The 24,311-nt window shown below is 42.1% G+C and overlaps 2 protein-coding genes across 3 annotated transcripts; both read right to left on the bottom strand.

Annotated features, from left to right (window-relative positions):
• Positions 1-342: 342 nt before the first annotated feature.
• LOC139374179 (putative uncharacterized protein C6orf183) lies at positions 343-3,888 on the bottom strand. Its single transcript, XM_071115191.1, has 9 exons — positions 3,749-3,888; positions 3,394-3,577; positions 3,121-3,234; positions 2,714-2,908; positions 1,950-2,094; positions 1,670-1,821; positions 1,351-1,503; positions 889-990; positions 343-522 (listed from the first exon to the last, which is right to left on the bottom strand). The coding sequence occupies exons 1-9, from the start codon at positions 3,886-3,888 to the stop codon at positions 343-345; spliced, it is 1,365 nt and encodes a 454-aa protein (XP_070971292.1).
• A 1,583-nt stretch (positions 3,889-5,471) lies between these two features.
• On the bottom strand, positions 5,472-24,222 carry LOC139374973 (forkhead box protein O3-like). 2 transcript variants are annotated; one of them, XM_071116263.1, is made up of 4 exons: positions 24,087-24,222; positions 23,584-23,707; positions 22,839-23,446; positions 5,472-9,005 (listed from the first exon to the last, which is right to left on the bottom strand). In XM_071116263.1, exons 3-4 carry the CDS (start codon positions 23,406-23,408, stop codon positions 7,644-7,646), a joined length of 1,932 nt encoding a protein of 643 aa, XP_070972364.1. In that variant the 5' UTR covers positions 23,409-23,446; positions 23,584-23,707; positions 24,087-24,222; the 3' UTR covers positions 5,472-7,643. The 2 variants fall into 2 exon arrangements, with proteins under 2 accessions (XP_070972364.1, XP_070972365.1); XM_071116264.1 differs by lacking the exon at positions 23,584-23,707 and having other exon boundaries at positions 22,839-23,129; positions 24,087-24,188.
• Positions 24,223-24,311: the final 89 nt, after the last annotated feature.

Genomic DNA, 24,311 nt, shown 5'->3' with positions numbered 1-24,311 from the left:
GGCCCTCATCCAAACCCAACAGCTGCATGCTGCTCAGATGGCTATAGCTGGGATGAATGAGAGAGAAGGGACACCAAATAAGCAAAAGGCATTCTGTTTTATTTCAATGAGACCCACATCCCAAGTGATCCTAATCTGTCCTTCTTAATAATGTACCTTTCATTTACTTTCTTGACTGAAGTGGTTCTGCTCTTTGTGTTGCTTTTTTCCTGTCCTCCACATCCACTGGATTCCTAGCAGGGGGATAAAATGCTAATTGTGGTTGGAATGAACCCAGACACAATCCATTTTACATGATGAAAAAGCATGTTGTCTTTGTAGCACACATAATCACATCTCTGACTAGGTAATACATGCCTGATAAAGATTGGCAGCGCTGTAAATGCTGGTCCAGATCTGCAAGGTGTTGTGTCTGTTGGTGTGTGACGATGTCAGAGATGATGAGGGCTGGATGGCCTGAGGGTCACATACCTGGGAAGCATGCTCCCTCAGGGCCTCAGTCACTACGGCAGGATCTGACAGCTGGGGGGAGGGAGGGAGGGAGGGAGGGAGGGAGGGAGGGAGGGAGAGAGAGAGAGAGAGAGAGAGAGAGAGAGAGAGAGAGAGAGAGAGAGAGAGAGAGAGAGAGAGAGAGAGAGAGAGAGAGAGAGAGAGAGAGAGAGAGAGAGAGAGAGAGAGAGAGAGAGAGAGAGAGAGAGAGAGAGAGAGAGAGAGAGAGAGAGAGAGAGAGAGAGAGAGAGAGAGAGAGAGAGAGAGAGAGAGAGATGTGTCACTGTGAGTATGCAAAATAACACGATTGAAAGTAATTGTACTTAGCCCATACTTCGATACACGATACAAGCTATAGAGATGAACGTTAATAGGTCATTTAGGTGTTAGACTGTTTACCTGGAGAAACCTGCAGTGAGTCCTCAGCAACTCATCATAAGACTGGAGCTCCTTCAGCTTGGTGACAAGTTTCTGTTGCCAGGGATCCCGTTTGGGCTTCACCTGTTTTGTTAGTGTTTAGTCAGAAAATAAACATTAGGGATGGGATTTAAGGGTTTTGGGCACTGGTCAGCCGGGCTAGTAGGCTGCAATTTGTTTTTTAGCCTAGGTCCAAAATCTGTGCCATGCCATATTTGCTAATACAACATTTTACTAGTTTGGCACATTTTCTTCTAGCCCAGTCTGAAAAGTACTAGCCTCTGGATAAAGGGCTAGCTCAATTTCCATCCCTTATATATCAGCGTTCCTGACACCTTTTCTCCAATCATCTCTGAACTAACTTGCTAGCACTTCAAGTGTTATAAAACCAAGTACTATGCAGGACAAGGATTGACAGGAGAGACAATCCCTCTCTCTCCAGACCTGAATGTATGGTATCCAGTTAGCATTCTTCCTCAGAGCCATGGTGCTCCTCTTCGTCCCCCACTGTCCCTCTACAGCCTCTGTCCCATCATACTGGAGGAAGGTCTTCATCACCTCCTGCTGTCTGAAGATCCCCCTGAACTCCTTTGAGATCTGACCAACAAACAAAGGACCAGATTCCGAGTTGAGGTAAATGCGAACAGCTCAGACGTTCGCATAACTGATTAATTGACGCCAATGAGAAACGTACGTGCGGATCTATACCAAGAGAGTACACGACGGACCAAATAACTTGACATGTATGTTACAACGGTACTACCATGCTGAAGAGCTCCATCTCGTCTGCAGTGTTCCTGATGTTTTGGGTGTCGTAGGGCAAACGGAAGTAGGAGACCAGGCTTTGTAGTTCTGGGAGGAACTCCTCCAGTTTCACAGTGTACATGGGAACTTGGTTAGCCAGTCTAAACATCCCTACAGAAAGGAATGATCACGAGCACGAATGAATCTCTTTTGTACCCACATGTAAGAGTTACATCGAGTTCAAGTAAGACATTGAAATGTAGAGGTTCAATAAGAGTAACAGTCAATGTTGGTGTTACCCTCAAGCCCAGCCAAGACTTGGTCTTTATCTTCTGAAGATGTGTGGACACATTCAACCAGCACTGGGGAAATTGATGGGGACTTCCTTAATAACTCAGAAGATTCTTTATCCCTCTTCTCAGAGGCTGGGATGTAGTGGATCACCTGTAACCCATCATATAGTGTGAGGTAACAAACGGTCTTATTCTAAATAAATCTATTACAAGGTATTCATCCACCCATCCCAAAAGTCAACCAAGCTTTGGGGTGCATCTCAGTAGTCTTTATCTGCTCTAATCTAAACTAGCATTTGATTTCAGCTACATGGCGATGAAGGAGAGGAGACGAGTAGAGGAAGCCACTTTTAGACCATTGAGATGCAGCCATAGGATGCACCCTGAATGGTACCTTCTTCCCTGGAGCACTACTTTTGACCAGAGTCCTATGATCCCTGGTCAAAAGTAGTGCACTATATAGTGAACAAGTTTAGATTTGGGACATACACATAGGGCAACGTAGTGAAAAAGCAATGTGTTAAGTGAAAATTGTACCATCAACCTCATTGTAATCTGGCAACGAGATTTAATTTGAAACTTTTTTTCAACAATGTGCATTTCAACAAAGAGGCAACTATTTATATATTGCTTAATCTCCTCCTTATAATGCACATTGTTAAAATGATTTCACAGTGCCAGATTCCAATGAGGTTTACGGTCAATTTTGCACTTAACACATCACTTTTGCTCTACAACAACATCGCTCATAGTCTCTCTGATGGCCTTACTGTCAGGAAGTGGTGGATGGTCTTGGAGGCATGCAGGTGACAGACCAGCCAGGTGAGGTAGATGGTCACATCTTCCTGGGTGACCGTGTTGATGGGGTTGCCCCGCCCTGTCAGGACCTTCTCCCTGGAAACAGCCAGTCTCCTGGCCCGCTGGACAGCATCCTCATACTCACTGACCAGGTTTGATACCTGGGCCTGGTGGAACAGTATGTTGAATGAACACACCCGACCTGGGTTCAAATAGTATTGGTTTTCTTTCAAATACTTTAGTGCTTGATTTAGCTTTCCTGGTGGAACACCACAGAAATCAACTGTTCATGTAAAAATGGATTTATTGATTGATCCATTATCCTCTATTACTCATGATAAACTAAGGTGATTTATTAAATATCAACGTGCCAGGTTACCTTGTAGAAGGGATACAGCTGCTCAATGATGTGGGAGTGACGACAGAACCTTCTCCATCTCAGCATCAGCAGGTACTTGATCTGGGCCAACTGGTAGCATCGGTCTGCATAAAACTACCATAAATACACTGAGTGTACAAAACAAAACACCTTCCCAATTTTGAGTCGCACCCCCTTTTGCCCTCACAAACACCTTCAATTTGTCAGCGCAGCCGCGGGGGCCCTGAGCGTCACCAATGTGATCCCAATGACATTATAATCAGTCCAGTTTACCTGGTGCAGGAGAAGAGGCAGACTCTCAGGTGTGTACTCCAGGCTTAGGCAGCTTTGCAGCTCTCTCTGCAGCACATCAGACAGAGGCACCACTGGCAGTGCTTCTGCCACCTGAAGACCTCTCCTCAGGACCTGCTCTCTCTCCATACGAAAGTACGATACATCTTTAGGAACTGGAACTGAGCTATAGTACGATGGAAAAAAAAAAATATATAGAATACAATAAAATACAATAGAACATCTACAAAAAAAGGCAGCCAGTATCAAACAGAAGAAAATCGCAATCACTGGCATTTTAACTGGGCAACTTTATTTTGCTCACAGACCTCCCTCATATCCATGTGTCCATCCATACCTGTAAGACTTGGAGGGTGTTTCCAGGGGAGATCCATTCTCCTCTATTTCAGTTCGGAGAGCTGACAGCTGGACAGACAACTCTGCTTCCATCTGCTCTACCTTGGCAGTGGAGGAAACTTTGTAGACCAGCTTGGACATGATGGGATGTCCTGGATACTATATAAGTAACAAAGAAAATTGTCATTTATGTACCACAGCAAAATCAAGGGGCATAACTCTATTGGTGGTGTTATCCAATCAAAATATCTCTGAGGAGAAATATGGCTGTTTGGGGGGAGGTTTATATAGAAAATGTAGAAGTTAGTTAGATTTATCAATAGGTCTTCCAAAACAGAAAATACACTTGCCTTAAAAAGTGAATCATTGGCTCCTGAAAACAACTCCAAACTGGTTCCCAAGCTTGTTGTCCAGTGTCACCATGGAGACTATGGTGCCATAAAAGTCTAAACAGACCTGCACATACTTTTGAACTCTAGAGGGCACCAGAACTTCAATAACGCCCCTTGATCCAACAGGATTGCTGACCTATGCAAATCGGAATTTTCTGATAGACAATGACCATATGCCAACATGTATTTTTCAAATGTATAAATTTGTGGTAATATTTGTCTGTGCTGTTTCTTTCATTGGTGAATACACTTAATTCTTAATACACTTAATTATCTTTGAATAATTTCACTATGCTCTTGTAAAATATTTTCAGTGATAATCTTTTTAGCAGATTTTTGTTTTCCAAAAAGAATAAAGACAATTACATCACTCAATGAAATCACAATGATAAAGTTCTGTTTTAAATTTCCAAAGCAATGATCAGCAATTTAGATAAGTCAGGTGTACCTTGCAGCAATACAGTGCAATGATCTCTTGGTGGTAGACCTACTGTACATTTCAAATACTTAATTATTCTATTATCAGCTCCCCTAGCTGGATTTAAATAGCTCAACATGCTCACTTCTCTTGGATACAGGAAAGCCGATTGGCTCCAACAGAGGATGGGCACATCCAATAAAAAATTGTCACAAGGTGCACTTCTACCAATAAATACTCAAGGACAAGGGAGTTTCATAATTCCTTTGTCACCAGCAGGAGAAGAGAGGCTGTGATAGCCTGGACTGAACTGCATGGCGATTGTGATTGTGGATGGAGGATTATCAAGAATGCAATATCCTGGTGCCCCCTTGATATCAAATCATTTTTGGGGGGAGGCAGGTAGCCTAGAGGTTAGAGCGTTGGGCCAATAACCATAAAGGTTGCTGGATCAAATCCCTGAGCTGACAAAGTAAAAATCTGTAAAACCCCCACTGTTTCCCAGTAGGCTGTCATTGTAAATAAGAACTTGTTCTTAACTGACTTGCCTGGTTAAATACAAAAAAAAACATGGCTTTGTTGTTGAATTTATGAATTAAGTGTGCGTCCACACACCGTGCTATTCCTATCACAAAAAGGCAGTACTCCGTTTTATTTAACCATCTGGTTGCTATCAATCCCCCATTTTAAGATGGCATGTTTCCCTAGCAACCATTTTCTATAGCATGATGTCTGAGGACAAAGGACATATAGGAAATCGAATAATGTTCTTAGAATGCCCCCTTTTTGTCTTCAATCCATTTTTGCTGGTTTACACTTGCAGTAGCGGTGGAGTCTTTAAAAAAAAAGAATACATGTAGAGACGGATATAAATATTCAATACAATAAAAGAACAAGACACATTTTCAAGACGATTTATAGTGTTTCACAAAGCTTTTATTTACATGCACCATTTCTTATACCGACGTTACATCATCCAAAGTGGAAATACATGAGGAAATGCCAACAAAACATCAAGTAGAGTGACGTCATTTAGGACCAGCAAGGTTAATAAGATCATAGGTAGGCAGTGAGTGATCTACAGTACGAGAAATAATACTGCAATATTACTTTCATGATGATACTAAAACAAAAATTATTTCAGCATAAAACCAGCCAGCCAAATGGTTAATATCTAATCCTCGTATAAACCAATCCAAGTACTATATTCAAAATATGTTGTATCAGGTCTAAATCCATCTACATTTATTACATAGAACTCCTATGTCGGTAGCGTTAAGAATTACATTGATCGGTCATTAAAACTCCTAACATTTTCAATACAATAGCATAGGACACCCGTAAAGCTTGTACAATGTATGTTGACTCGAAATGTTGGTAATAATCTCTTCACTTAATCCTATTCCATGTGAGAAATCGGCTCATTATATTATTTTTGGGGCAATAATTTAAACAGAATGTTAAAAGAGTTTATTGCCTCTGATTCTGTATGGAATGGGCCATTCCATAATCTGATATTTCAGGCTTTGCCTAAATGTCAATATTTAGCATGAGTAAATGTTTATCCAATGTACAAAAATAGGAATTTTGTAAGATGTAATTCCTTCGGTGTTCAAAATAAGTAAAAATACAAAGTAGATCCATTCTCATTGGATGAGATTGTAAACTTAACCCTTAGGTTGACCCTTTTTTGTTCTTACAAAGTATATTGGAAAAACCACGAGTTAAATCCATTGTTAAATTATTGTGACAGTCGTTTTGCCTGTAGAATTTCACTTTATCCCTTATTTCTACTAAAGCGCTGCTGAACAAAGTACATTCTCAATGTTTTCGTTTATTGGATTTCTTGAACATGGAAAAGATCTGTCAATATTCAAGAAGATATTGTACTGTTATTGTTCCCTAATTTAAAAGCCATCTAAAATGCTATGCTACCATGCAACTGCCAGTCTTTTTTATACAACGCTTTTCCTTAAAGGTCCTGCATGGTCAATCCAACATCTGCAATGGCCGTGCAGCATTCAGAGCTATGCGGCCTCTGCAGAAGTCAGAAGAAGTCAAACTTCTTGCGCTTCGCATGAGCTGTTGGAAGTCGTCAAGGAAGTTAATATGTGTTTATAAAGCACCTTCCGCCCTCCACGTACCGTCGACCAATCATGCCAATGCAGAGCTATGCGGAGCCCTAAGTATTATTACAACATTTGGGAGGTGCACGGCAATGCGGCGCGGAGCTCGATTTGGCCTCTGCAAGCCTCCAAGAGGCTCTGCAATTGCGTCATTTCCAGAGCGATCATGAATTGCTATAAGGACTGACAATCAAGCAACACCCGGGCCTATATTCATAAAGCTTCCTAGAGTAGGAGTGCTGATCTAAAAGGCTAAACTGATCCTGTATCAGCACTCATACTCAGAAATGCTTTATTGAATACAGGCCACGTTATAGTGCAGAGTCTGACATTGCAACTTTACAAAGCAGACTTCTCTCAGGAGTATTGAATACCAAAATCACAGAAGAAAATTAACCAAACATCACATACATACAGTACAATTAACGCCATGTGGTTAACCTTGCTTTTGATGACGTTAAACATTTATAAGCTAAATGTTGTACGATACAGGTGCATGGAATGGTTCTTTGATGCAAGGCGTTTCAAAGATACACAATTGCTTTTTTCCCCCCTTATTTCTTTAGTCCTATTTTCTGCTGAGAACATACCGGTAAAAGCATACAAAGCTGAATCAAGTATATACAAAATAATGGTAACATTCTCTGGAGCTTGTTAGATGTAAACAGGCAGTCAACCACACAGGAGTGACGGCTGGTTTGGCAAAAAAATATTATGTTGGTTAATGTATAGTTAAGAAATATGACATGGGAAGCTGGGTAAAAATGAAATAAAAAACATTTCATTTTAATATCAGTGTTTACAAATCACCACATAAGGATAAATCCCTGAGACTTAAAATAAGTGTCTATTTCACATTTTAACTTCACATTTACTAAAATCCCACTGATAATACGGATGGTTCCTGTCTCAACTCCCAACACAGAGACTAAACAGAGCTCCACAGTCCTGGGCCTGTATTCACAAATCATCAATGCAGTCAGCGTCCATCAGCTCATTACGGATGATAGTGTCCATGTCACAGTCCAGGCTGCTGTTGAACACGTCCAAATCCAGATCGTCAGGGATGGGAAAGCGGTCTGGAGCGATCAACTGAAATGGGTTTTCAGAGGTGCTGTTGTTGGTACCAGAGCCACCAAGCTGCATAGAAGAGTTTCTACTGGGAGACGGTAGGTGCTGGAGAAGCTGCTTGGCCTGCTGGTCCAAGTCATTGCTTGAGCACAACACTTCATTGCTCGGTGTAGACAAGCCAGCCTGAGCCCGCCAACCAGGCATTAAGGAAGTCTGGGAATTCAGACCCGCAGCACCGTCCCAGTTTGATGACATCATAGGGTCCTTGCGAAGCAGCATGGCATTCCGCCGGGAATTCTGGGACAAAGTGACAGAGGCGCTGGCTTGTGACATCAGTGGGTCAGAGTGCGTGAGCATGATGTCGCTGACATGGCTGCCATGTGTCTCCAGGCTCAGCAGGTCCTGTAGGGCGTGGTGGTGGTTGAAACGAGAGGACAGGCAGGAGAAGGAAGCTTGGTGGTTCTCCTGGATGGTCTGCATGGGGGACTGGCGTAGGGAGGTCACTGAGGAGGACGGGGGGCTGAGCTGGAAGATGGAGATGGCAGACCCGTAGCTGCCGGAGGATGGGATGCCCAGACTACTGCTACCTCCTGAACAGCTGAAGGTTAACACTGAGCTCCCCATCTGATTGGGTCCTCCGCTCTCCACCTCCTGTCCCAGGGGCTGCTGGGACGCCGTCAAGCTGATGTTGTCCAGAAGGTCGCCCATCAGATCGTCAGGGAGCCCGTCATTGAGGTTCATAGTGAGGGCTAGGTCGGCCAGACCTAGGGGGCCGGTGGAGGGGGACAAACTGCTGGGACTGGAGTAGAGCATGGGGGAGAGGGGAGAAATGGAGTCGTCATCCAGCGCCTCGTCCAGCTCTGGGTTGGCCAGGATGGGGGAAAGGCGCCCGCTGATTGTGCTGGCGTTGGAGTTGGTGCGAGACCTGAAGTCCGTCCAGGCATCCAGTTCGTCGCTGCTGCGAGACGTGGGACTTCCTGTCCACTTGGACAAGCTAGAGGATAAGGATAAACTCTCGGAGCTGCCATCTTGGACGGCCTGTAGGCCTAGAGATGCTTTCTTCTTGGCGGCGCGGCCTCGAGCACCTTTGATCAGCTTGTTGCTGTTGTCCATGGATACGGCCCGTCGTCGTGGAGCTTTGCCGCCTTTCCCGCCCTCAGGGTTGACCATCCACCAGGAACTTTTCCCCGTTCCTTCATTCTGCACCCGCATGAAACGACTGTGGAGAGACAGGTTGTGTCGGATGGAGTTCTGGAGAGAGAGGAAAGGGTTCGTTTTGTGTGACACTTTAACAGGAGGTTAATACAATATTGTTACGTGTTTAATCACAGTGTTACTACACAGATCTAAGAGAAACAATATATAAAAACACGTTTTTGATGGAGAAAGAGCCCAATGCATGTGAATTTTTGCAGTATTGATTTCATTCCTGATGTAAATGTGTGGATTGTCTTTGATGTTAAAGATTCTTGGTGGTAAAATTGCTCCAAAAAAAAGCTGTTTTTATATGAGACTTGTGAAAAATGTTTTTTTTTTTTTTAAAGGCCTGTGCTCAATCATACATACACACTGGACATAAAGCTGAGAAGCAAAGTAAAGGGAGAAAACAATAATATACACACACACGGGTTATTACACTGCAGTTATACAATGTGTGGGTCTTCTACTCAGAGAGACAGTATTCCACTGCAACTGTGACCTATTTTCTGTCTGCTGCTGTAAAAGGCCTAAGATATTCCCTGGAGATATTCTCCACCATGTAGCTTCTAAATGAAAAGGGCTGGAGTCTGTCTGTGCATTCAGGTTACACTAACAGGGAGTCCTGCCACAGAGCGAAGGAGAGCAGGGGAGAGGAGGAACAGCGGTAAGTCATCTCTGGGTATGCGGCACCAGGGCTTGGAGAGGGGTGGGTTAATGAGAGATGTACGGATAAGTGTGAGTCCTAAGTCAAGGGTAGTCCTAAGTGCCTCTACCATTTTGCCTAGCAAAATCTGATATGCACACGTCTGCCTACTATGCAAAGCTGGACATTTCTGTGATGTGAGATAGATCACTGACCAAACCGGCCTATTCTTTCCTATGGGTCAGTGGGCTGTTTTGTCTATATTTGAATATTAGTCAATGGTTTGGTCTGTTGACATCAAACTTCCCGAAAACCCCTCGGTCAGTGACTCGCTCCAAGCCAATTACATGATTAAACTAAGCAGTGAAACACTTTTATCATCCAGTCAGGAGTGAAACATGCTTCTCTTTTCCTGCACTGTTAATGCATGACTCATCAGTCGTTCTTTTTCTTATTGACTAGCCTGGCAGGGTTGATACGACTTTGCAACATGCCAACAACTGTGGGTATGACTATGGTCAGCTGTAAAGCTGGGAATTGGCAGGGACCTCATGATACAATATCACGATACCTACACTACCGGTCAAAAGTTTTAGAACACCTACTCATTCAAGGGTTTTTCTTTATTTTTACTATTTTCTACATTGTATAGTGAAGAAATCCAAACTATGAAATAACACATATGGAATCATGTAGTAACCCAAAAAAGGTGTGAAACAAATCAAAATATATGTTATATTTAAGATTCTTCAAAATAGCCACCCTTTGCCTTGATGACAGCTTTGCACACTCTTAGCATTCTCTCAACCAGCTTCATGAGGTAGTCCCTTGGAATGCATTTAAATGCATTTAGCAGGTGTGCCTTGTTAAAAGTTCATTTGTGGAATTTATTTTCTCCTTAATGCGTTTGAGCCAATCAGTTGTGTTGTCACAAGTTAAGGGGGTATACAGAAGATAGCCCTATTTGGTAAAAGACCAAGTCCATATTATGGCAAGAAAAGCTCAAATAAGCAAAGAGTAACGACAGTCCATCATTACTTTACTTTTTTGGTTAGTACATGATTCCATATGTGTTATTTCATAGTTTTGATGTCTTCACTGTTATTCTACAATGTAGAAAATAGTAAAAATAAAGAAAAACCCTTGACTGAGTAGGTGTTCTAAAACGTTTGACCGGTAGTGTAGGTGCTGACATGACATGCTCTGCGATTCTCAATGCACTGCGATTCTCAATGCACTGCGATTCTCAATGCACTGCGATTCTCAATGCACTGCGATTCTCAATGCACTGCGTTTCTCAATGCACTGCGATTCTCAATGCACTGCGTTTCTCAATGCACTGCGTTTCTCAATGCACTGCGTTTCTCAATGTACTGCGATTCTCAATGTACTGCGATTCAATACTGCCATTTAATATACAGCTGAAGCTTAGACTTACACTTAGGCTAGAGTCATTAAAACTCATTTTTCAACCACTCCATAAACGTATTGTTAACAAACTATATCTTTGTGCATGACACAAGTAACTTTTCCAACAATTGTTTATATACAGATTATTTAACTTATAATTCACTGTATCCCAATTCCAGTGGGTCAGAAGTTTACATACACTAAGTTGACTGTGCCTTTAAACTGCTTGGAAAATACCAGAAAATGAAGTCATGGCGTGAGATGATTCTGATAGGCTAATTGACATCATTTGAGTCAATTGGAGGTGTACATGTGGATGTATTTCAAGGCCTACCTTCAAACTCAGTGCCTCTTTGCTTGACATCATGGGAAAATCAAAAGAAATCAGCCAAGACCTCAGAAAAAAATTGTAGACGTCCACAAGTCTGGTTCATCCTTGGGAGCAATATTCAAACGCCTGAAGGTACCACATTCATCTGTACAAACAACAGTACGCAAGTATAAACACCATGGGACCACGTAGCTGTCATAGCGCTCATGAAAGAGACAAGTTCTGTCTCCTAGAGACATTGGTGCGATAAGTGCAAATCAATCCCAGACCATGTGAAGATGCTGGAGGAAATAGGTACAAAAGTATCTATAGCCACAGTAAAACAAGTCCTATATCGACATAACCTGAAAGGCCGCTCAGCAAGGAAGAAGCCACTGCTCCAAAACCGCCATAAAAAAAGCCAGACTACGGTTTGCAACTGTACATGGGGACAAAGATCTAACTTTTTGGAGAAATGTTCTCTGGTCTGATGAAACAAAAATAGAACTGTTTGGCCATAATGACCATAGTTATGTTTGGAGGAAAAAGGGGGAGGCTTGCAAGCCGAAGAACACCATCCCAACCCTGAAGCACGGCGGTGGCAGCATCATGTTATGGGGGTGCTTCACTGCAGGAGGGACTGATGAACTTCACAAAATAGATGGCGTCATGAGGACGGAAAATTATGTGGATATATTGAAGCAGCATCAGTCATGAAGTTAAAGCTTGGTCACAATTGGGTCTTCCAAATGGACAATGACCCCAAGCATACTTCCAAAGTTGTAGCAAAATGGCTTAAGGACAACAAAGTCAAGGCATTGGAGTGGCCATCACAAAGCCCTGACCTTAATCCCATAGAAAATTTGTGGGCAGAACTGAAAAAGCATGTGCGAGCAAGGAGGCCTTCAAACCTGACTCAGTTACACCATCTCTGTCAGGAAGAATGGGCCAAAACTCACCCAACTCATTGTGGTTAGCTAGTGGAAGGCTACACAAAACGTTTGACCCAAGTTAAACAATGCTACTAAATACTAATTGAGTGTATGTAAACTTCTGACCCACTGGGAATGTGATGAAAGAAATAAAAGCTGAAATAAAAATCACTACTATTTTTCTGACATTTCACATTCTTAAAATAAAAGTGGTGATCCTAACTGACCTAAAACAGGGATTTTTTTACTAGGATTAAACGTATTTTAAAGTTTAAATGTTTAAATGTATTTGGCTAAGGTGTATGTAAACGTCCGACTGTACAATACTGCCAAAGATATTGCTCACCATGTCTGCTGCAGAGGGACAAGAGAGAGCCATAAGAAAACGAGTTGTGATCAGACATAGAAATAAAAAAGTGCTGGAAACATGCTGGCTTACCATTTTAAAAAGAAGATAGAGAACGACAAATTCCGGAGTTTTGGCACAGGTACAGCTGACTAGCGCTAGCTAGATTTAACTACTTATTATTATCATCATCATCATCATCAATTATTTTTGATACTTGGAGTCAAGATATCGCAATACTCTGCTGTATCGATTTAGCTGATTAGGTTACACAAACCTACCATATTCAGATTTAAATCTATACATTGTTGTATTATTGTTATTTTCACATGTATAATTGCAAGTAGAATGTGATCTCTATATTTTGATTTAAAAAAATATATTTTTGACCTTTATTTAACTAGGCAAGTCAGTTAAGAACAAATTCTTATTTACAACGACAGCCTACCCTGGCACAAACCCGGACGACATTGGGCTAATTGCGCGCCGCCCTATGGGACTCCCAATCACGGCCAGTTGTGAGCCTGGAATCGACCCAGGGCCTGTAGTGACGCCTCTAGCAGTGAGATGCAGTGGGAGCCCAATATGCAGTGCTTTCTGTAAAAAGACAGAACTAAAAGCACCCACTGTAGCGCTCCCCTCCCCCACTCTGTCATACAACAGCAGCAGCCGGTTGCAGCCTTTGATCAAAGCCTCCTTGTGAACAGACCGACAAACCGACAGACAGACAAACCGACAGACAGACAAACCGACACAGACACCAGAATTCTGCCAGTCTACACAAAGCAACGCCAGATCCAGAGTAAACCGGCAGCACGCCTCTTCCCCCTCTATTTCTCGCCCCGCTCACATCATCCCTGTCTCTCTCTCAGACACCCTCTATTTCTCCCTCCTATCAATCTCTCTCGGTCCCATCTCTCACTCTCCCTTACTGCTACACATTGACCTACATAGTTTCCAGTCAGCTGATTCTGATTCTTGTGCTCAGGCCACCAGCCAATAAAAAAAAAATGGAGGTATGGAGCACAGCAGCCAATGGCAAGACTCCAATTGATTAAAAACAAACCATAGTAGGTAGACCCATAACACTGTACCAGGACAATAGCTACAGCAAAGGGTGCATTGCATTGTCTAGCAACCAGACATAATGCATCAATTCCGTAAAAAATAAGACTTAAACAAAATGTTTCAGGACAAATGTGCACTGAATAGGTAAGTTATGTATGGAACAAGTTGGGTTGACTGCAGGGCTAAATACAAGTATATTCTAGGTTGAACAGAAGCACTAATGTATGACATAAAACGTAGCGTTATTATCAAAGTGGGAGCTGAATTACCTACTGTATAGATTGACAACGTCAACGATTAGCCCCAAACCACTCTTCATAAAGGACATAATGCACCGACCTTGCCCCAGCTCAGCCGATACAGATAGACAACCTAAATCTTATATTCCTTAATGCCACACTGTCTAATAGCTGAGATAGTTCTATGGTCAGTAGTTTATAGGCTAAATCCCTTCCTAATATGCAGACTAAACCTCTTCCTATGTGTACAGAGTATCAGTACACTACTTTACCTAACCTATAGAAACTAAGACCTAAATGGTGATCTCTAAAGCCATCAGCATGCTTCAGTTTGGCTGGAGGCAAGCCGAATCGTTGTTTGAAAAACTAGAAAAAAAACGGCAATAGTACCGTTTGTCCATTTTGAGACGCCGTAGCCAGTATACACATCCTCAAAATAATTTGAATGAATCCAACTCAACACATCTGTCATTTTGACATTTTTGCCAAGATCTTAGCCACACAATTTTACATAAGATGTTTGGTGCAGTATTTCTCAGCAGATCCCCCTGCTCAAGCCAGCGCATGTCCAGGCCCGTCTGAAGTTTGCCAATGACCATCTGGATGATCCAGAGGAGGAATGGGAGAAGATCACGTGGTCTGATGAGACAAAAATAGAGCTTTTTGGTCTAAACTCCACTCGCTGTGTTTGGAGGAAGAAGGATGAGTACAACCCCAAGAACACCATCCCAATCGTGAAGCATGGAGGTGGAAACATCATTCTTTGGGGATGCTTTTCTGCAAAGGGGACAGGACGACTGCACCGTATTGAGGGGAGGATGGATGGGGCCATGTATCGCGAGATCTTGGCCAACAACCTCCTTCCCTCAGTAAAAGCATTGAAGATGGGTCGTGGCTGGGTATTCCAGCATGACAATGACCCGAAACACACAGCCAGGGCAACTAAGGAGTGGCTCCATAAGAAGCATCTCAAGGTCCTGGAGTGGCCTAGACAGTCTCCAGACCTGAACCCAATAGAAAATCTTTGGAGGGAGCTGAAAGTCCGTATTTCCCAGTGACAGCCCCGAAACCTGAAGGATCTGGAGAAGGTCTGTATTGAGGAGTGGGCCAAAATCCCTGCTGCAGTGTGTGCAAACCTGGTCAAGAACTACAGGAAACGTATGATCTCTGTAATTGCAAACAAAGGTTCCTGTACCAAATATTAAGTTCTGCTTTTCTGATGTATCAAATACTTATGTCATGCAATAAAATGCAAATTAATTACTTAAAAATCATACAATGTGATTTTCTGGATTTTTGTTTTAGATTCCGTCTCTCACAGTTGAAGTGTACCTATGATAAACATTACAGACCTCTACATGCTTTGTAAGTAGGAAAACCTGCAAAATCGGCAGTGTATCAAATACTTGTTCTCCCCACTGTATACACAAAACTCTTCCGAACTGTTTCGGCTGGGAAGCATGCGGACGCCTTAACAGTGTGAGCCACCCACAAGTAATCATGAGTGGCTTGTTGCGTGACTATTTCCATGACTAGTTAGGTTCCCATCCAATTGGCGACAGACTTTCATGTGAATATTCAAAAATCTGCATGATGAAAATATGCACATTTTCCCACCAGTGGTGGGTTTCCACCAAACTGACTTATTGTGGATAAAAATCCGTGCGTGACAACATAGTACATTGTGCGCACTTTCTCGCTTACGTTTTCAGGTACCGAATAAAAATGTAAAGTTCGATGTGCTTCCATCGCATTTTAAACTCAACCGATAGTTGTCAAAAACTGTTGAGTTAAATAGAAAATGTACCTACTCTGGTATTGGCACACCTGCGCCCTAACAGCTCACAGATACATCGCAGGTAGGCTGTGCGGGTAGGCTAATGGTTCAACCATATACGCATCAGCCACCACAGCTAATGAAGTCACTGAAACGCTTAACAAAGAGTTGCAGTCTGTTTTGGAATGGGTGGCCAGTAATAAACTGGTCCTGAACATCTCCAAAACTAAGAGCATTGTAATTGGTACAAATCATTCCTTAAGTTCTAGACCTCAGCTGAATCAGGTAATGAATCGTGTGGCTGTCGAACAAGTCGAGGAGACTAAATTACTTGGCGTTACCTTAGATTATAAACTGTTATGGTCAAAACATATAGATTCAATGGTTGTAAAGATGGGGAGAGGTCTGGCTGTAAAAAAGAGATGCTCTGCTTTTTTGACAGCACACTCCAAAAAGCAAGTCTTGCAGGCTCTAGTTTTGTCTTATCTTGATTATCGAGTGGTCGAGTGCTGCAAGGAAAGACCTAGTTAAGCTGCAGCTGGCCCAGAACAGAGTGGCACGTCTTGTTCTTCATTGTAATCAGAGGGCTGATATAAATACTATGCATGCCAGTCTTTCTTGGCTAAGAGTTGAGGAGAGACTGACTGCATCACTTCTTTTTATAAGAAACATTAATGTGATGAAAATCCCAAATTGTTTGCATAGTCAACTTACACACAGCTCTGACACACACACACTTATCCCACTAGTCATGCCACCAGGGGTCGTTTCACAATCCACGCAGTGCACGCTGACCAGGTCGCTAGGTGCACGGTGTTTCTTCTGACACATTGGTGTGGCTGGCTTCCGGGTTGGATGCGCACTGTGTTAAGAAGCAGTGCGGCTTAGTTGGGTTGTGTTTCGGAGGACGCATGGCGCTCGACCTTCGTCTCTCCCAAGCCCATATGGGAGTTGTAGCGATGAGACAAGATAGTAACTACTAACAATTGGATACCACAATCCACAAATCCAGACAAATTCAAGAAAGCGTAGTATTATATAGAGCCCTTATTGCATGGAACTTCCATCTCGAATAAATAGCCAACTTGATTTTAAAAAACAGATAAAGCAACACCTCGCGGCACAACGCCTCTCCCCTATTTGACCTAGATAGTGTGTGTAGGCTACATGTTTTGAAACGCTCTAACCACCTGCCTTACATTGCACTCCACGAGGAGCCTGTGTGGCAGGCTGACTACCTGTTACGCGAGGGCAGCAAGAAGCCAAGTTAAGTTGCTAGCTAGCATTAAACTTAACTTATAAAAAAAAATCTATCTTGAAATAATCACTAGTTAACTACACATGGCTGATGATATTACTAGTTTATCTAGCGTGTCCTGCGTTGCATATGTGTGGTGCCTATTAATTTCTCATCGAATCACAGCCGACTGACAAATAGGTGATGATTTAACAAGGGCATGTACGGAAAAAAAACTGCCGTTGCACCAATGTACCTAACCATGAACATCAATGCCTTTCTTTAAAATCAATACACAAGTATATATTTTTAAACCTGGATATTTAGTTAATATTGTCTGCTAACATGAATTTCTTATAACTAGGGAAATTGTGTCACTTCTCGTGTTCTGTGCAAGCAGTCAGGGTATATGCAGCAGTTTGAGCCGCCTGGCTTGTTGCGAACTGTGTGAAGTCCATTTATTCCTAACAAAGGCCGTAATTAATTTGCCAGAATTGTACATAATTATGACATAACATTGAAGGTTGTGCAAAGTAACAGCAATATTTAGACTTACGGATGCCACCCGTTAGATAAAATACGGAACTTTTCCGTATTTCACTGAAAGAATAAACTTTTTGTTTTCGAAATGATAGTTTCCGGATTCGACCATATTAATGACCTACTTATTTCTGTGTGTTATTATGTTATAATTAAGTCTATGATTTGATATTTGATAGAGCAGTCTGACTGAGCGATAGTAGGCAGCAGCAGGCTCGTAAGCATTCATTCAAACAGCACTTTCGTGCGTTTGCCAGCATCTCTTCGCAATTCTTCAAGCATTGCGCTGTTTATGACTTCAAGCCTATCAACTCCCGAGATTAGGCTGGTTGCAACCGTTGTGAAATGGCTAGCTAGATAGCGAGGTGCGCGCAATACCGTTTCAAACGTCACTCGCTCGGAGACTTGGAGTGGTTGTTCCCCTTGCTCTGCATGGGTAACGGTGCTTCGAGGGTGGCTGTTGTCGATGTGTTCCTGGTTCGAGCCCAGGTAGGAGCGAGGAGAGGGACGGAAGCTATACTGTTACACTGGCAATACTAAAGTGCCTATAAGAACATCCAATAGTTAAAGGTATATGAAATACAAATCGTATAGAGAGAAATAGTCCTGTAATTCCTATAATAACTACAACCTAAAACTTCTTACCTGAGAATATTGAAGACTCATGTTAAAAGGAACCACCAGCTTTCATATGTTCTCATGTTCTGAGAAAGGAACTTAAACGTTAGCTTTTTTCAATGGCACATATTGCACTTTCTCTTTCTTCTCCAACACTTTTCTTTGCAATATTTAAACCAAATTGAATATGTTTCATTATTTATTTGAGGCTAAATTGATATTATTGATGTATTATATTAAGTTAAAATAAGTGTTCATTCAGTATTGTTGTAATTGTCATTATTACAAATTTTAAAAATAATATCGGCCGATTAATCGCTATCGTTTTTTTTTGGGGTCCTCCAATAATCGGTATCGGCGTTGAAAAATCATAATCGGTCGACCTCTACTATTGATGTTCTGTATTATCTTTCATGTGGACCCCAGGAAGAGTAGCTGTTGCAACAACTAATGGGGATCCTAATAAAATACCAAATATCTACATGGAGATATTATGGATAACAATATTTTTGTCAAACAATGATCATCAGGGCCATGTCCGAATACCATACTTAAAACTGCATACTATTTACTCATCGGCGCATACTATTTAGCGCGTACCGTTTAGTAAAAAGTATGCGGTATGCCACAACACAGTAGCGGCTCCTGATTGGCTTAGGTGGGGAGGGGCCGAGTGCGCTTGAATTTTTCCATTAACCAGCCTAAACTCTGAATAGAATAGGTTAGTTATAGGCCTCAGGCTGCCTATAACATTTGACCTACACCGTAGTAGACCATATAGCCCATGTATCCCGTTTAAAAAGGGCTGAAGTCAAACAGATCCGTTCCATTGACATATTTAGTGAAACCAAAGTGCTGTAACATATAAATGAAATCAAATAGCCTAGTACACACACCAAAACTTGGACAGCAACATAATAAACTAACACACTAATTATTGGGAAGGAGATCAAAATGATCCATAAACTAAATAGGTAGACTAGACAACAAAACTAAAACAATCCACATGTTCAACTCAAAAGCAGCCATTTCCCGAGTCCCCGGTGCCGACAGATTCAGAAATCAAAAGATGGTTTAGTATTTCATTTTAAAGCTCTGACGAAAGCCAAGGGAACAAATAACACTTCAGTGAGAAACTAGTAATCCACTTTGGGATTTGTAATTTTATTTTTTAAGAACGTTTCCAAAAATGCAATAATTGTGATCATTTTAAGGAGAACAAAAACTACTTAGCCTACATTTGAAAACCACCAAAAGAAGCTTTGTGCATCTTCCCAATTAAGTAGCCTAGTTTTGTTGTTTGCTACTTGAAGAGAACTTGCAGCCCACCTCTTCCAATGCAATGTGGAAAAGTGTGCATCAAATTCTACTAGACGACGAGCCGGAATGAGTATAAAATCCTGGGATTTAAACCATACTTGATTTTTGAAATGTCACATAGTACTAAAACATTCTATATTTGCATACTGAGAATGCGTCATTGCGTTGTTTCCCGCCATTAGTTGATTTTGGTAGCGCATCCCCATATCTAAATGATCAGCTGTTGTCGAAGCCGAAACGAGTATGACGTCCAGGCATTAACAGTATACTTGATTCTCAACATGTCGTATACTATTAAGCTTTATTTTTTTTGCATATTCAAACAGCCTACTATTGAGGACGCAAGTATGTATTCAGACACGGCCCATGTCACCAGAATAAGACCCTCGTTATTGATTTATTGTTATAACTATGATCATTATCATAGTAATGATCCTAGTGGGGTTGCGGTCCAAGGCACTGCATCTCAGTGCTAGAGGCATCACTACAGACCCTGGTTCGATTCCATGCTGTATCATAACCGGTCGTGACTGGGAGTCCCATAGGGCGCCGCACAATTGGCCCAGCATCTTCCGGGTTAGGGTTTGGCCGTCATTGTAAATAAGAATTTGACTGACTTGCCTAGTTAAATAAATGTTAAATAAAAATAAAACACAAAAATGTAAATTATTCAATTTCTGTACACCCACAAACCTCTATCCAACAGTTGCACAGGATTACAAACCTAGACTATTTATATTTCCAGACCTCTTTTTTCCATTTAAATCCAGCAAAGCTGAAGCTTTCATTAGACTCGATTCCATGACGGATGGATTGGTTTTCCAGGCCAAACTAATCCCCAGAATCAAACGGAGGCAAGAGACAACAGACCAGAGAGAGCCCTTTGCGGACCAAAATTATAGGCTTAAAGGGATATTTCAGGATTTTGGCAATGAAGACATTTATCTACCTCCCAAGACTCAGATGAACTAATGGATACCATTTTTATGCCTCTGCATCCAGAAGGAAGTTGGAGGCAATTTTGTGAGCCAATGATAACTAGCTTAGCGCAGAGACTGGAAGTCTTCGGGTACAGCTAGCATGCCACCAGTCTTTGTGCTAAGCGAGCGCTAACGCTAGTTAGCATTGGCTCGCGAAACTACCTCCAACTTCCTTCACAGCCAAAATCCTGAACTATCCCTTTAACCACCAGGTTATAAGGGCACTAGAAGAGAGGCCTCCGATGAGAGGAACTATCTGAACTAATGAATACTCCTCAGGAAAAACAATACTAACAAAATGGGAAAAGGTGGATGAAGAAGTATCTCAACTCGGGAGAAATTAAAGGAAAATAACTACCTTCATTGGCTGTTGAGGCCAGGTAGTGGGGTCTTTTGTTTTCGTCCTCAGCTGTATCCATTTTAAATAATCAATGGCTATCATTCACCATCTACCATCACAATGAATAGCCCATCATTGGGTGCATCCCAAATGACAGCCCAATCCCTACATACTGTAGTGCATTGCATATGACGAGACCCTACGGGACCCGAGTAAAAACAAATGCACTATAAAAGGAAATAGGATGCCATATGGGAAACAAATGTGTTTAACTGCGCCTTTGTTCTGATCGTGTTACTGAAAACTGCTCTAATAAATAAACTCAGATCAAAAGGACACCATAACATAAAAATTGGTCACCCTAAATGTGTTTTAATTTAATAACATTTTTTAATTTTCAACTGCTGACAAACGTTTGTTGTAATTTGTTGCACTGAGCCGAGATCCCCTGCAGGCCAGAGGGCCTCTTCTACATGCAAGTACTCTGATAAGACGGTGGCAGTCAGAGGAACTCTCCACTCAGTGTTACAGTACGAGTAGCGTAAAGTGAAACTGAACAATTCGGTTTGAACCCAGGCTGACAGTATATAGCCTAAGTCTCCTAAACCAGGTCTATATGGTTCTGTCCTAAACTCGAGACAGCATCTGATTGCCCAGCTTTCTCTGAATGGTCTTCATCAAGAGGGCTGAATGACAATGTAGGTATCGTATTCATCTGCTTCTATTACAGCACTGTCATAGGCCGGGTGACAGGAGTGGTGTTGGCTGCACTCAGGAGGAGCCTCATGCAACAGTGATATCTGCATGGGGCGTCCCTTGTTTCTATCAGGCAGCCACACACTTTCCAATCCCAGCTGGTTATCATTTTTTTTGTATGCATTGTAATTCCAGAAAATGTCCATAATATATCTGCCGCTGATTAGTGGAATGATATTGTTTTACAGTATTACTTACCCGCAATTGTTCGAAGTATGTGAGACACCCTCCACTATGCAGTGCTTGGTATCATTGTACCATCGAAATCGCTGTGAAATATCTTTTCAATAACACAAAATATATAGTTTTTATAGTTGTTTGAAGCTGGCGGACCAAAATTTGTTGGTTTCAGTTTTGGTACACCAGTTTCAAACTGTAAAAACGATATTTGTTACTGAAAATATATATTTCACAGCGATTTAGATGGTACAATGATAACAAGAACTGAAATTGAGCAAACAATATCATTTTTGCAACCAGGAAATGACAGCGATTTCCACTAGATAACACAGCCACAAAATCAGAAACAGCTTTTCTCAGTTTGACAACATATGCCAATCCAGCGGGAGAACTCAATTGGCAAAAATCACAGCCAATCACAACACTGGTGGGTAAGTAACACTATGAAACACTATCATTCCACTATTAGCGCCAGATATATTACAGACATTTTCTGAAATTAAAATGCAAAAATCATTTCGATTTAAAAAAAAAAGTGTAGCACCTATAAGAACACTATGACCTCAGGCCATATAACCCCAGGAATTACAGGAAATTAGCTTTAAAACTGCATATTGTTCACTCCGCCCCATGGCAAAATGTGTAGAATTGCAGCAAACCTGATTTAAAAACTAACACATTTTCTCTATGTCCAGTGTAGAATTGCAGGAAATATACCCTAAAAACGATAGTTATTTATTTTATCTCCGCTGTCAAGAGGGGGGGGCACTACTCGCAACAAATTTCACATGGGGCCCCCAAAAGGCTAGGGCCGGCTCTGACTACATGTGTGGGTATGGCTGTGGGTAAGTAGACTTGCGGCTCCTAATGCGTTGAGCTTTTGTGGCCCCCACCCCTATCCCTGGTCTAGATGGAGGAAGACTTCACACCAAAAAAAACATACTGTGGTCCTTGGTATGTGTGTGTTTGAATAACCCGAGTGTGTCCCCTCACTACAATATGTACAGTATGTAGCCTACCTAAAACACATTAACTCCAAGTGAAAGCATTGTTTATCTTTATCAATTCAGATGCCACCTGCAGATGACAGTACACACTAAGAACACATGGGCTAACTCACACAGCCTTTGTTACAGTGTTATTACTGAAAGCATCATCCCATATCAGTGATGTCACCCTGCTGCTCACCTTCCAGCCTGCAGAGCTGTTGCTGTCTCCTTTGTCCTTGAAGTAAGGGACAGACCTCACCATCCACTCATAGATCTGGGATAATGTCAGCCTCTGGTCCGGGGAGCTCTCTATGGCCTGGGTAATGAGGTCCGCATAGGAGTAGTTCCCCCAGGCATTCCTCCTAGCTGAGGACTTCCTAGGTTGGGAGGCCAGGCCATTGAGAGCTGAGACAGCATGCGTCTGTGTGGACAAGGAGGACCCATCGACGTCATTCCCCTCCTCTTTGGAAGTGGGGTTTAGTACTTCTTCCTTAGTGGTGGTGAAGCACAGGTGTTTAGAAGAGTTCTTTGTGTTCTGGTGTATGGCACCATTCACATTATTGACAGTGTACGAGCTAGAGCTGCTGGGTGCTGTGACATCATCATCCTCTTCCTCGGGAATGATGTCATCGTTTGATTCGGGCTTCCCTGCATTGGACTCTGGTCGAGGCAGAGGCCAGGTGCAAGACCTTGGTCGTTTCTGGGGCTCAAAGTCTGGATCGATGTCAATATCCTGAGAGAGTGGTTCATTGTGTGATACTTCAGCCATATTCCCCTCCTTGGTTTCTTGCTTGTATTCGGTATACACTGATCAACAAAGTTGCATTCCATTAATAATAGGCTATTATTAGTTTGTTTATCATGCATAATATTAGCAATCAATCACCAGACTAATTTAAAGCATGTATAATGAGTCAAATGTGTCCAAGGTCCACATTCCACACCTCCAGCTGCTAATAGAACTCCACGTGCGTCCCGTCGACTGTCTTTTCTCTGATGATCGCAGCAACTTGATCGTGCGATTCAAAAGGCCATTGTTTCATGTGCATTTATTACTGCAGCGTCTGTCTGTAAACAAATGGATTTATTATACATACGGCATTTTCAGTGATACAACAGAATTCCATCACCTATCTTGGGAATGGCGTGTAGCGCACCCTCTAGAATAACGTTAGCTAGCTACTGTATACAATCAACAGCGTTCCGTGTTTGTTTACTATTTCCAATATGCAGGTTACATTAAAAAAAAATTGCTCGCTAGCGATAAGAATCCACACCTTCACATTCCAAATGGGGCTGCCATCTTGACCATTTCCTATCCAAATATTTTATTAACCGTGTAAGGAGCACCGCCGAGAGCTTTCATTCCCTGCCTCCAGTGAGCTACTGGTTACCATCGAGAAATTATTTTCAGCGTTTGAAACAAATGAAGAGTTCAGCTACTTACACAATGTTGCATGTCGAATTAATAAAACATTCGCTCTGCCTGTGATTCTGCTCCCTCTCCTCATCCCGAGCAGCGGTGCACACCACAAGCACAACCTCCAAGGCCATCTCCAGCTGGCTACTAATACTGTAGTCCCAGATGAAAGAAAAGACCTGCCCCCTGGATTGCACTGAAGGAATCGGAGTTAAAGTGACACGCTCACTCTATTGCATCATATTGATAGGT

This window comes from Oncorhynchus clarkii, chromosome 19, assembly GCF_045791955.1.
Source record: "Oncorhynchus clarkii lewisi isolate Uvic-CL-2024 chromosome 19, UVic_Ocla_1.0, whole genome shotgun sequence".
In the NCBI taxonomy this organism is placed as follows: Eukaryota; Metazoa; Chordata; class Actinopteri; order Salmoniformes; family Salmonidae; genus Oncorhynchus; species Oncorhynchus clarkii.
This window is presented reverse-complemented; position numbering and strand designations above follow the sequence as displayed.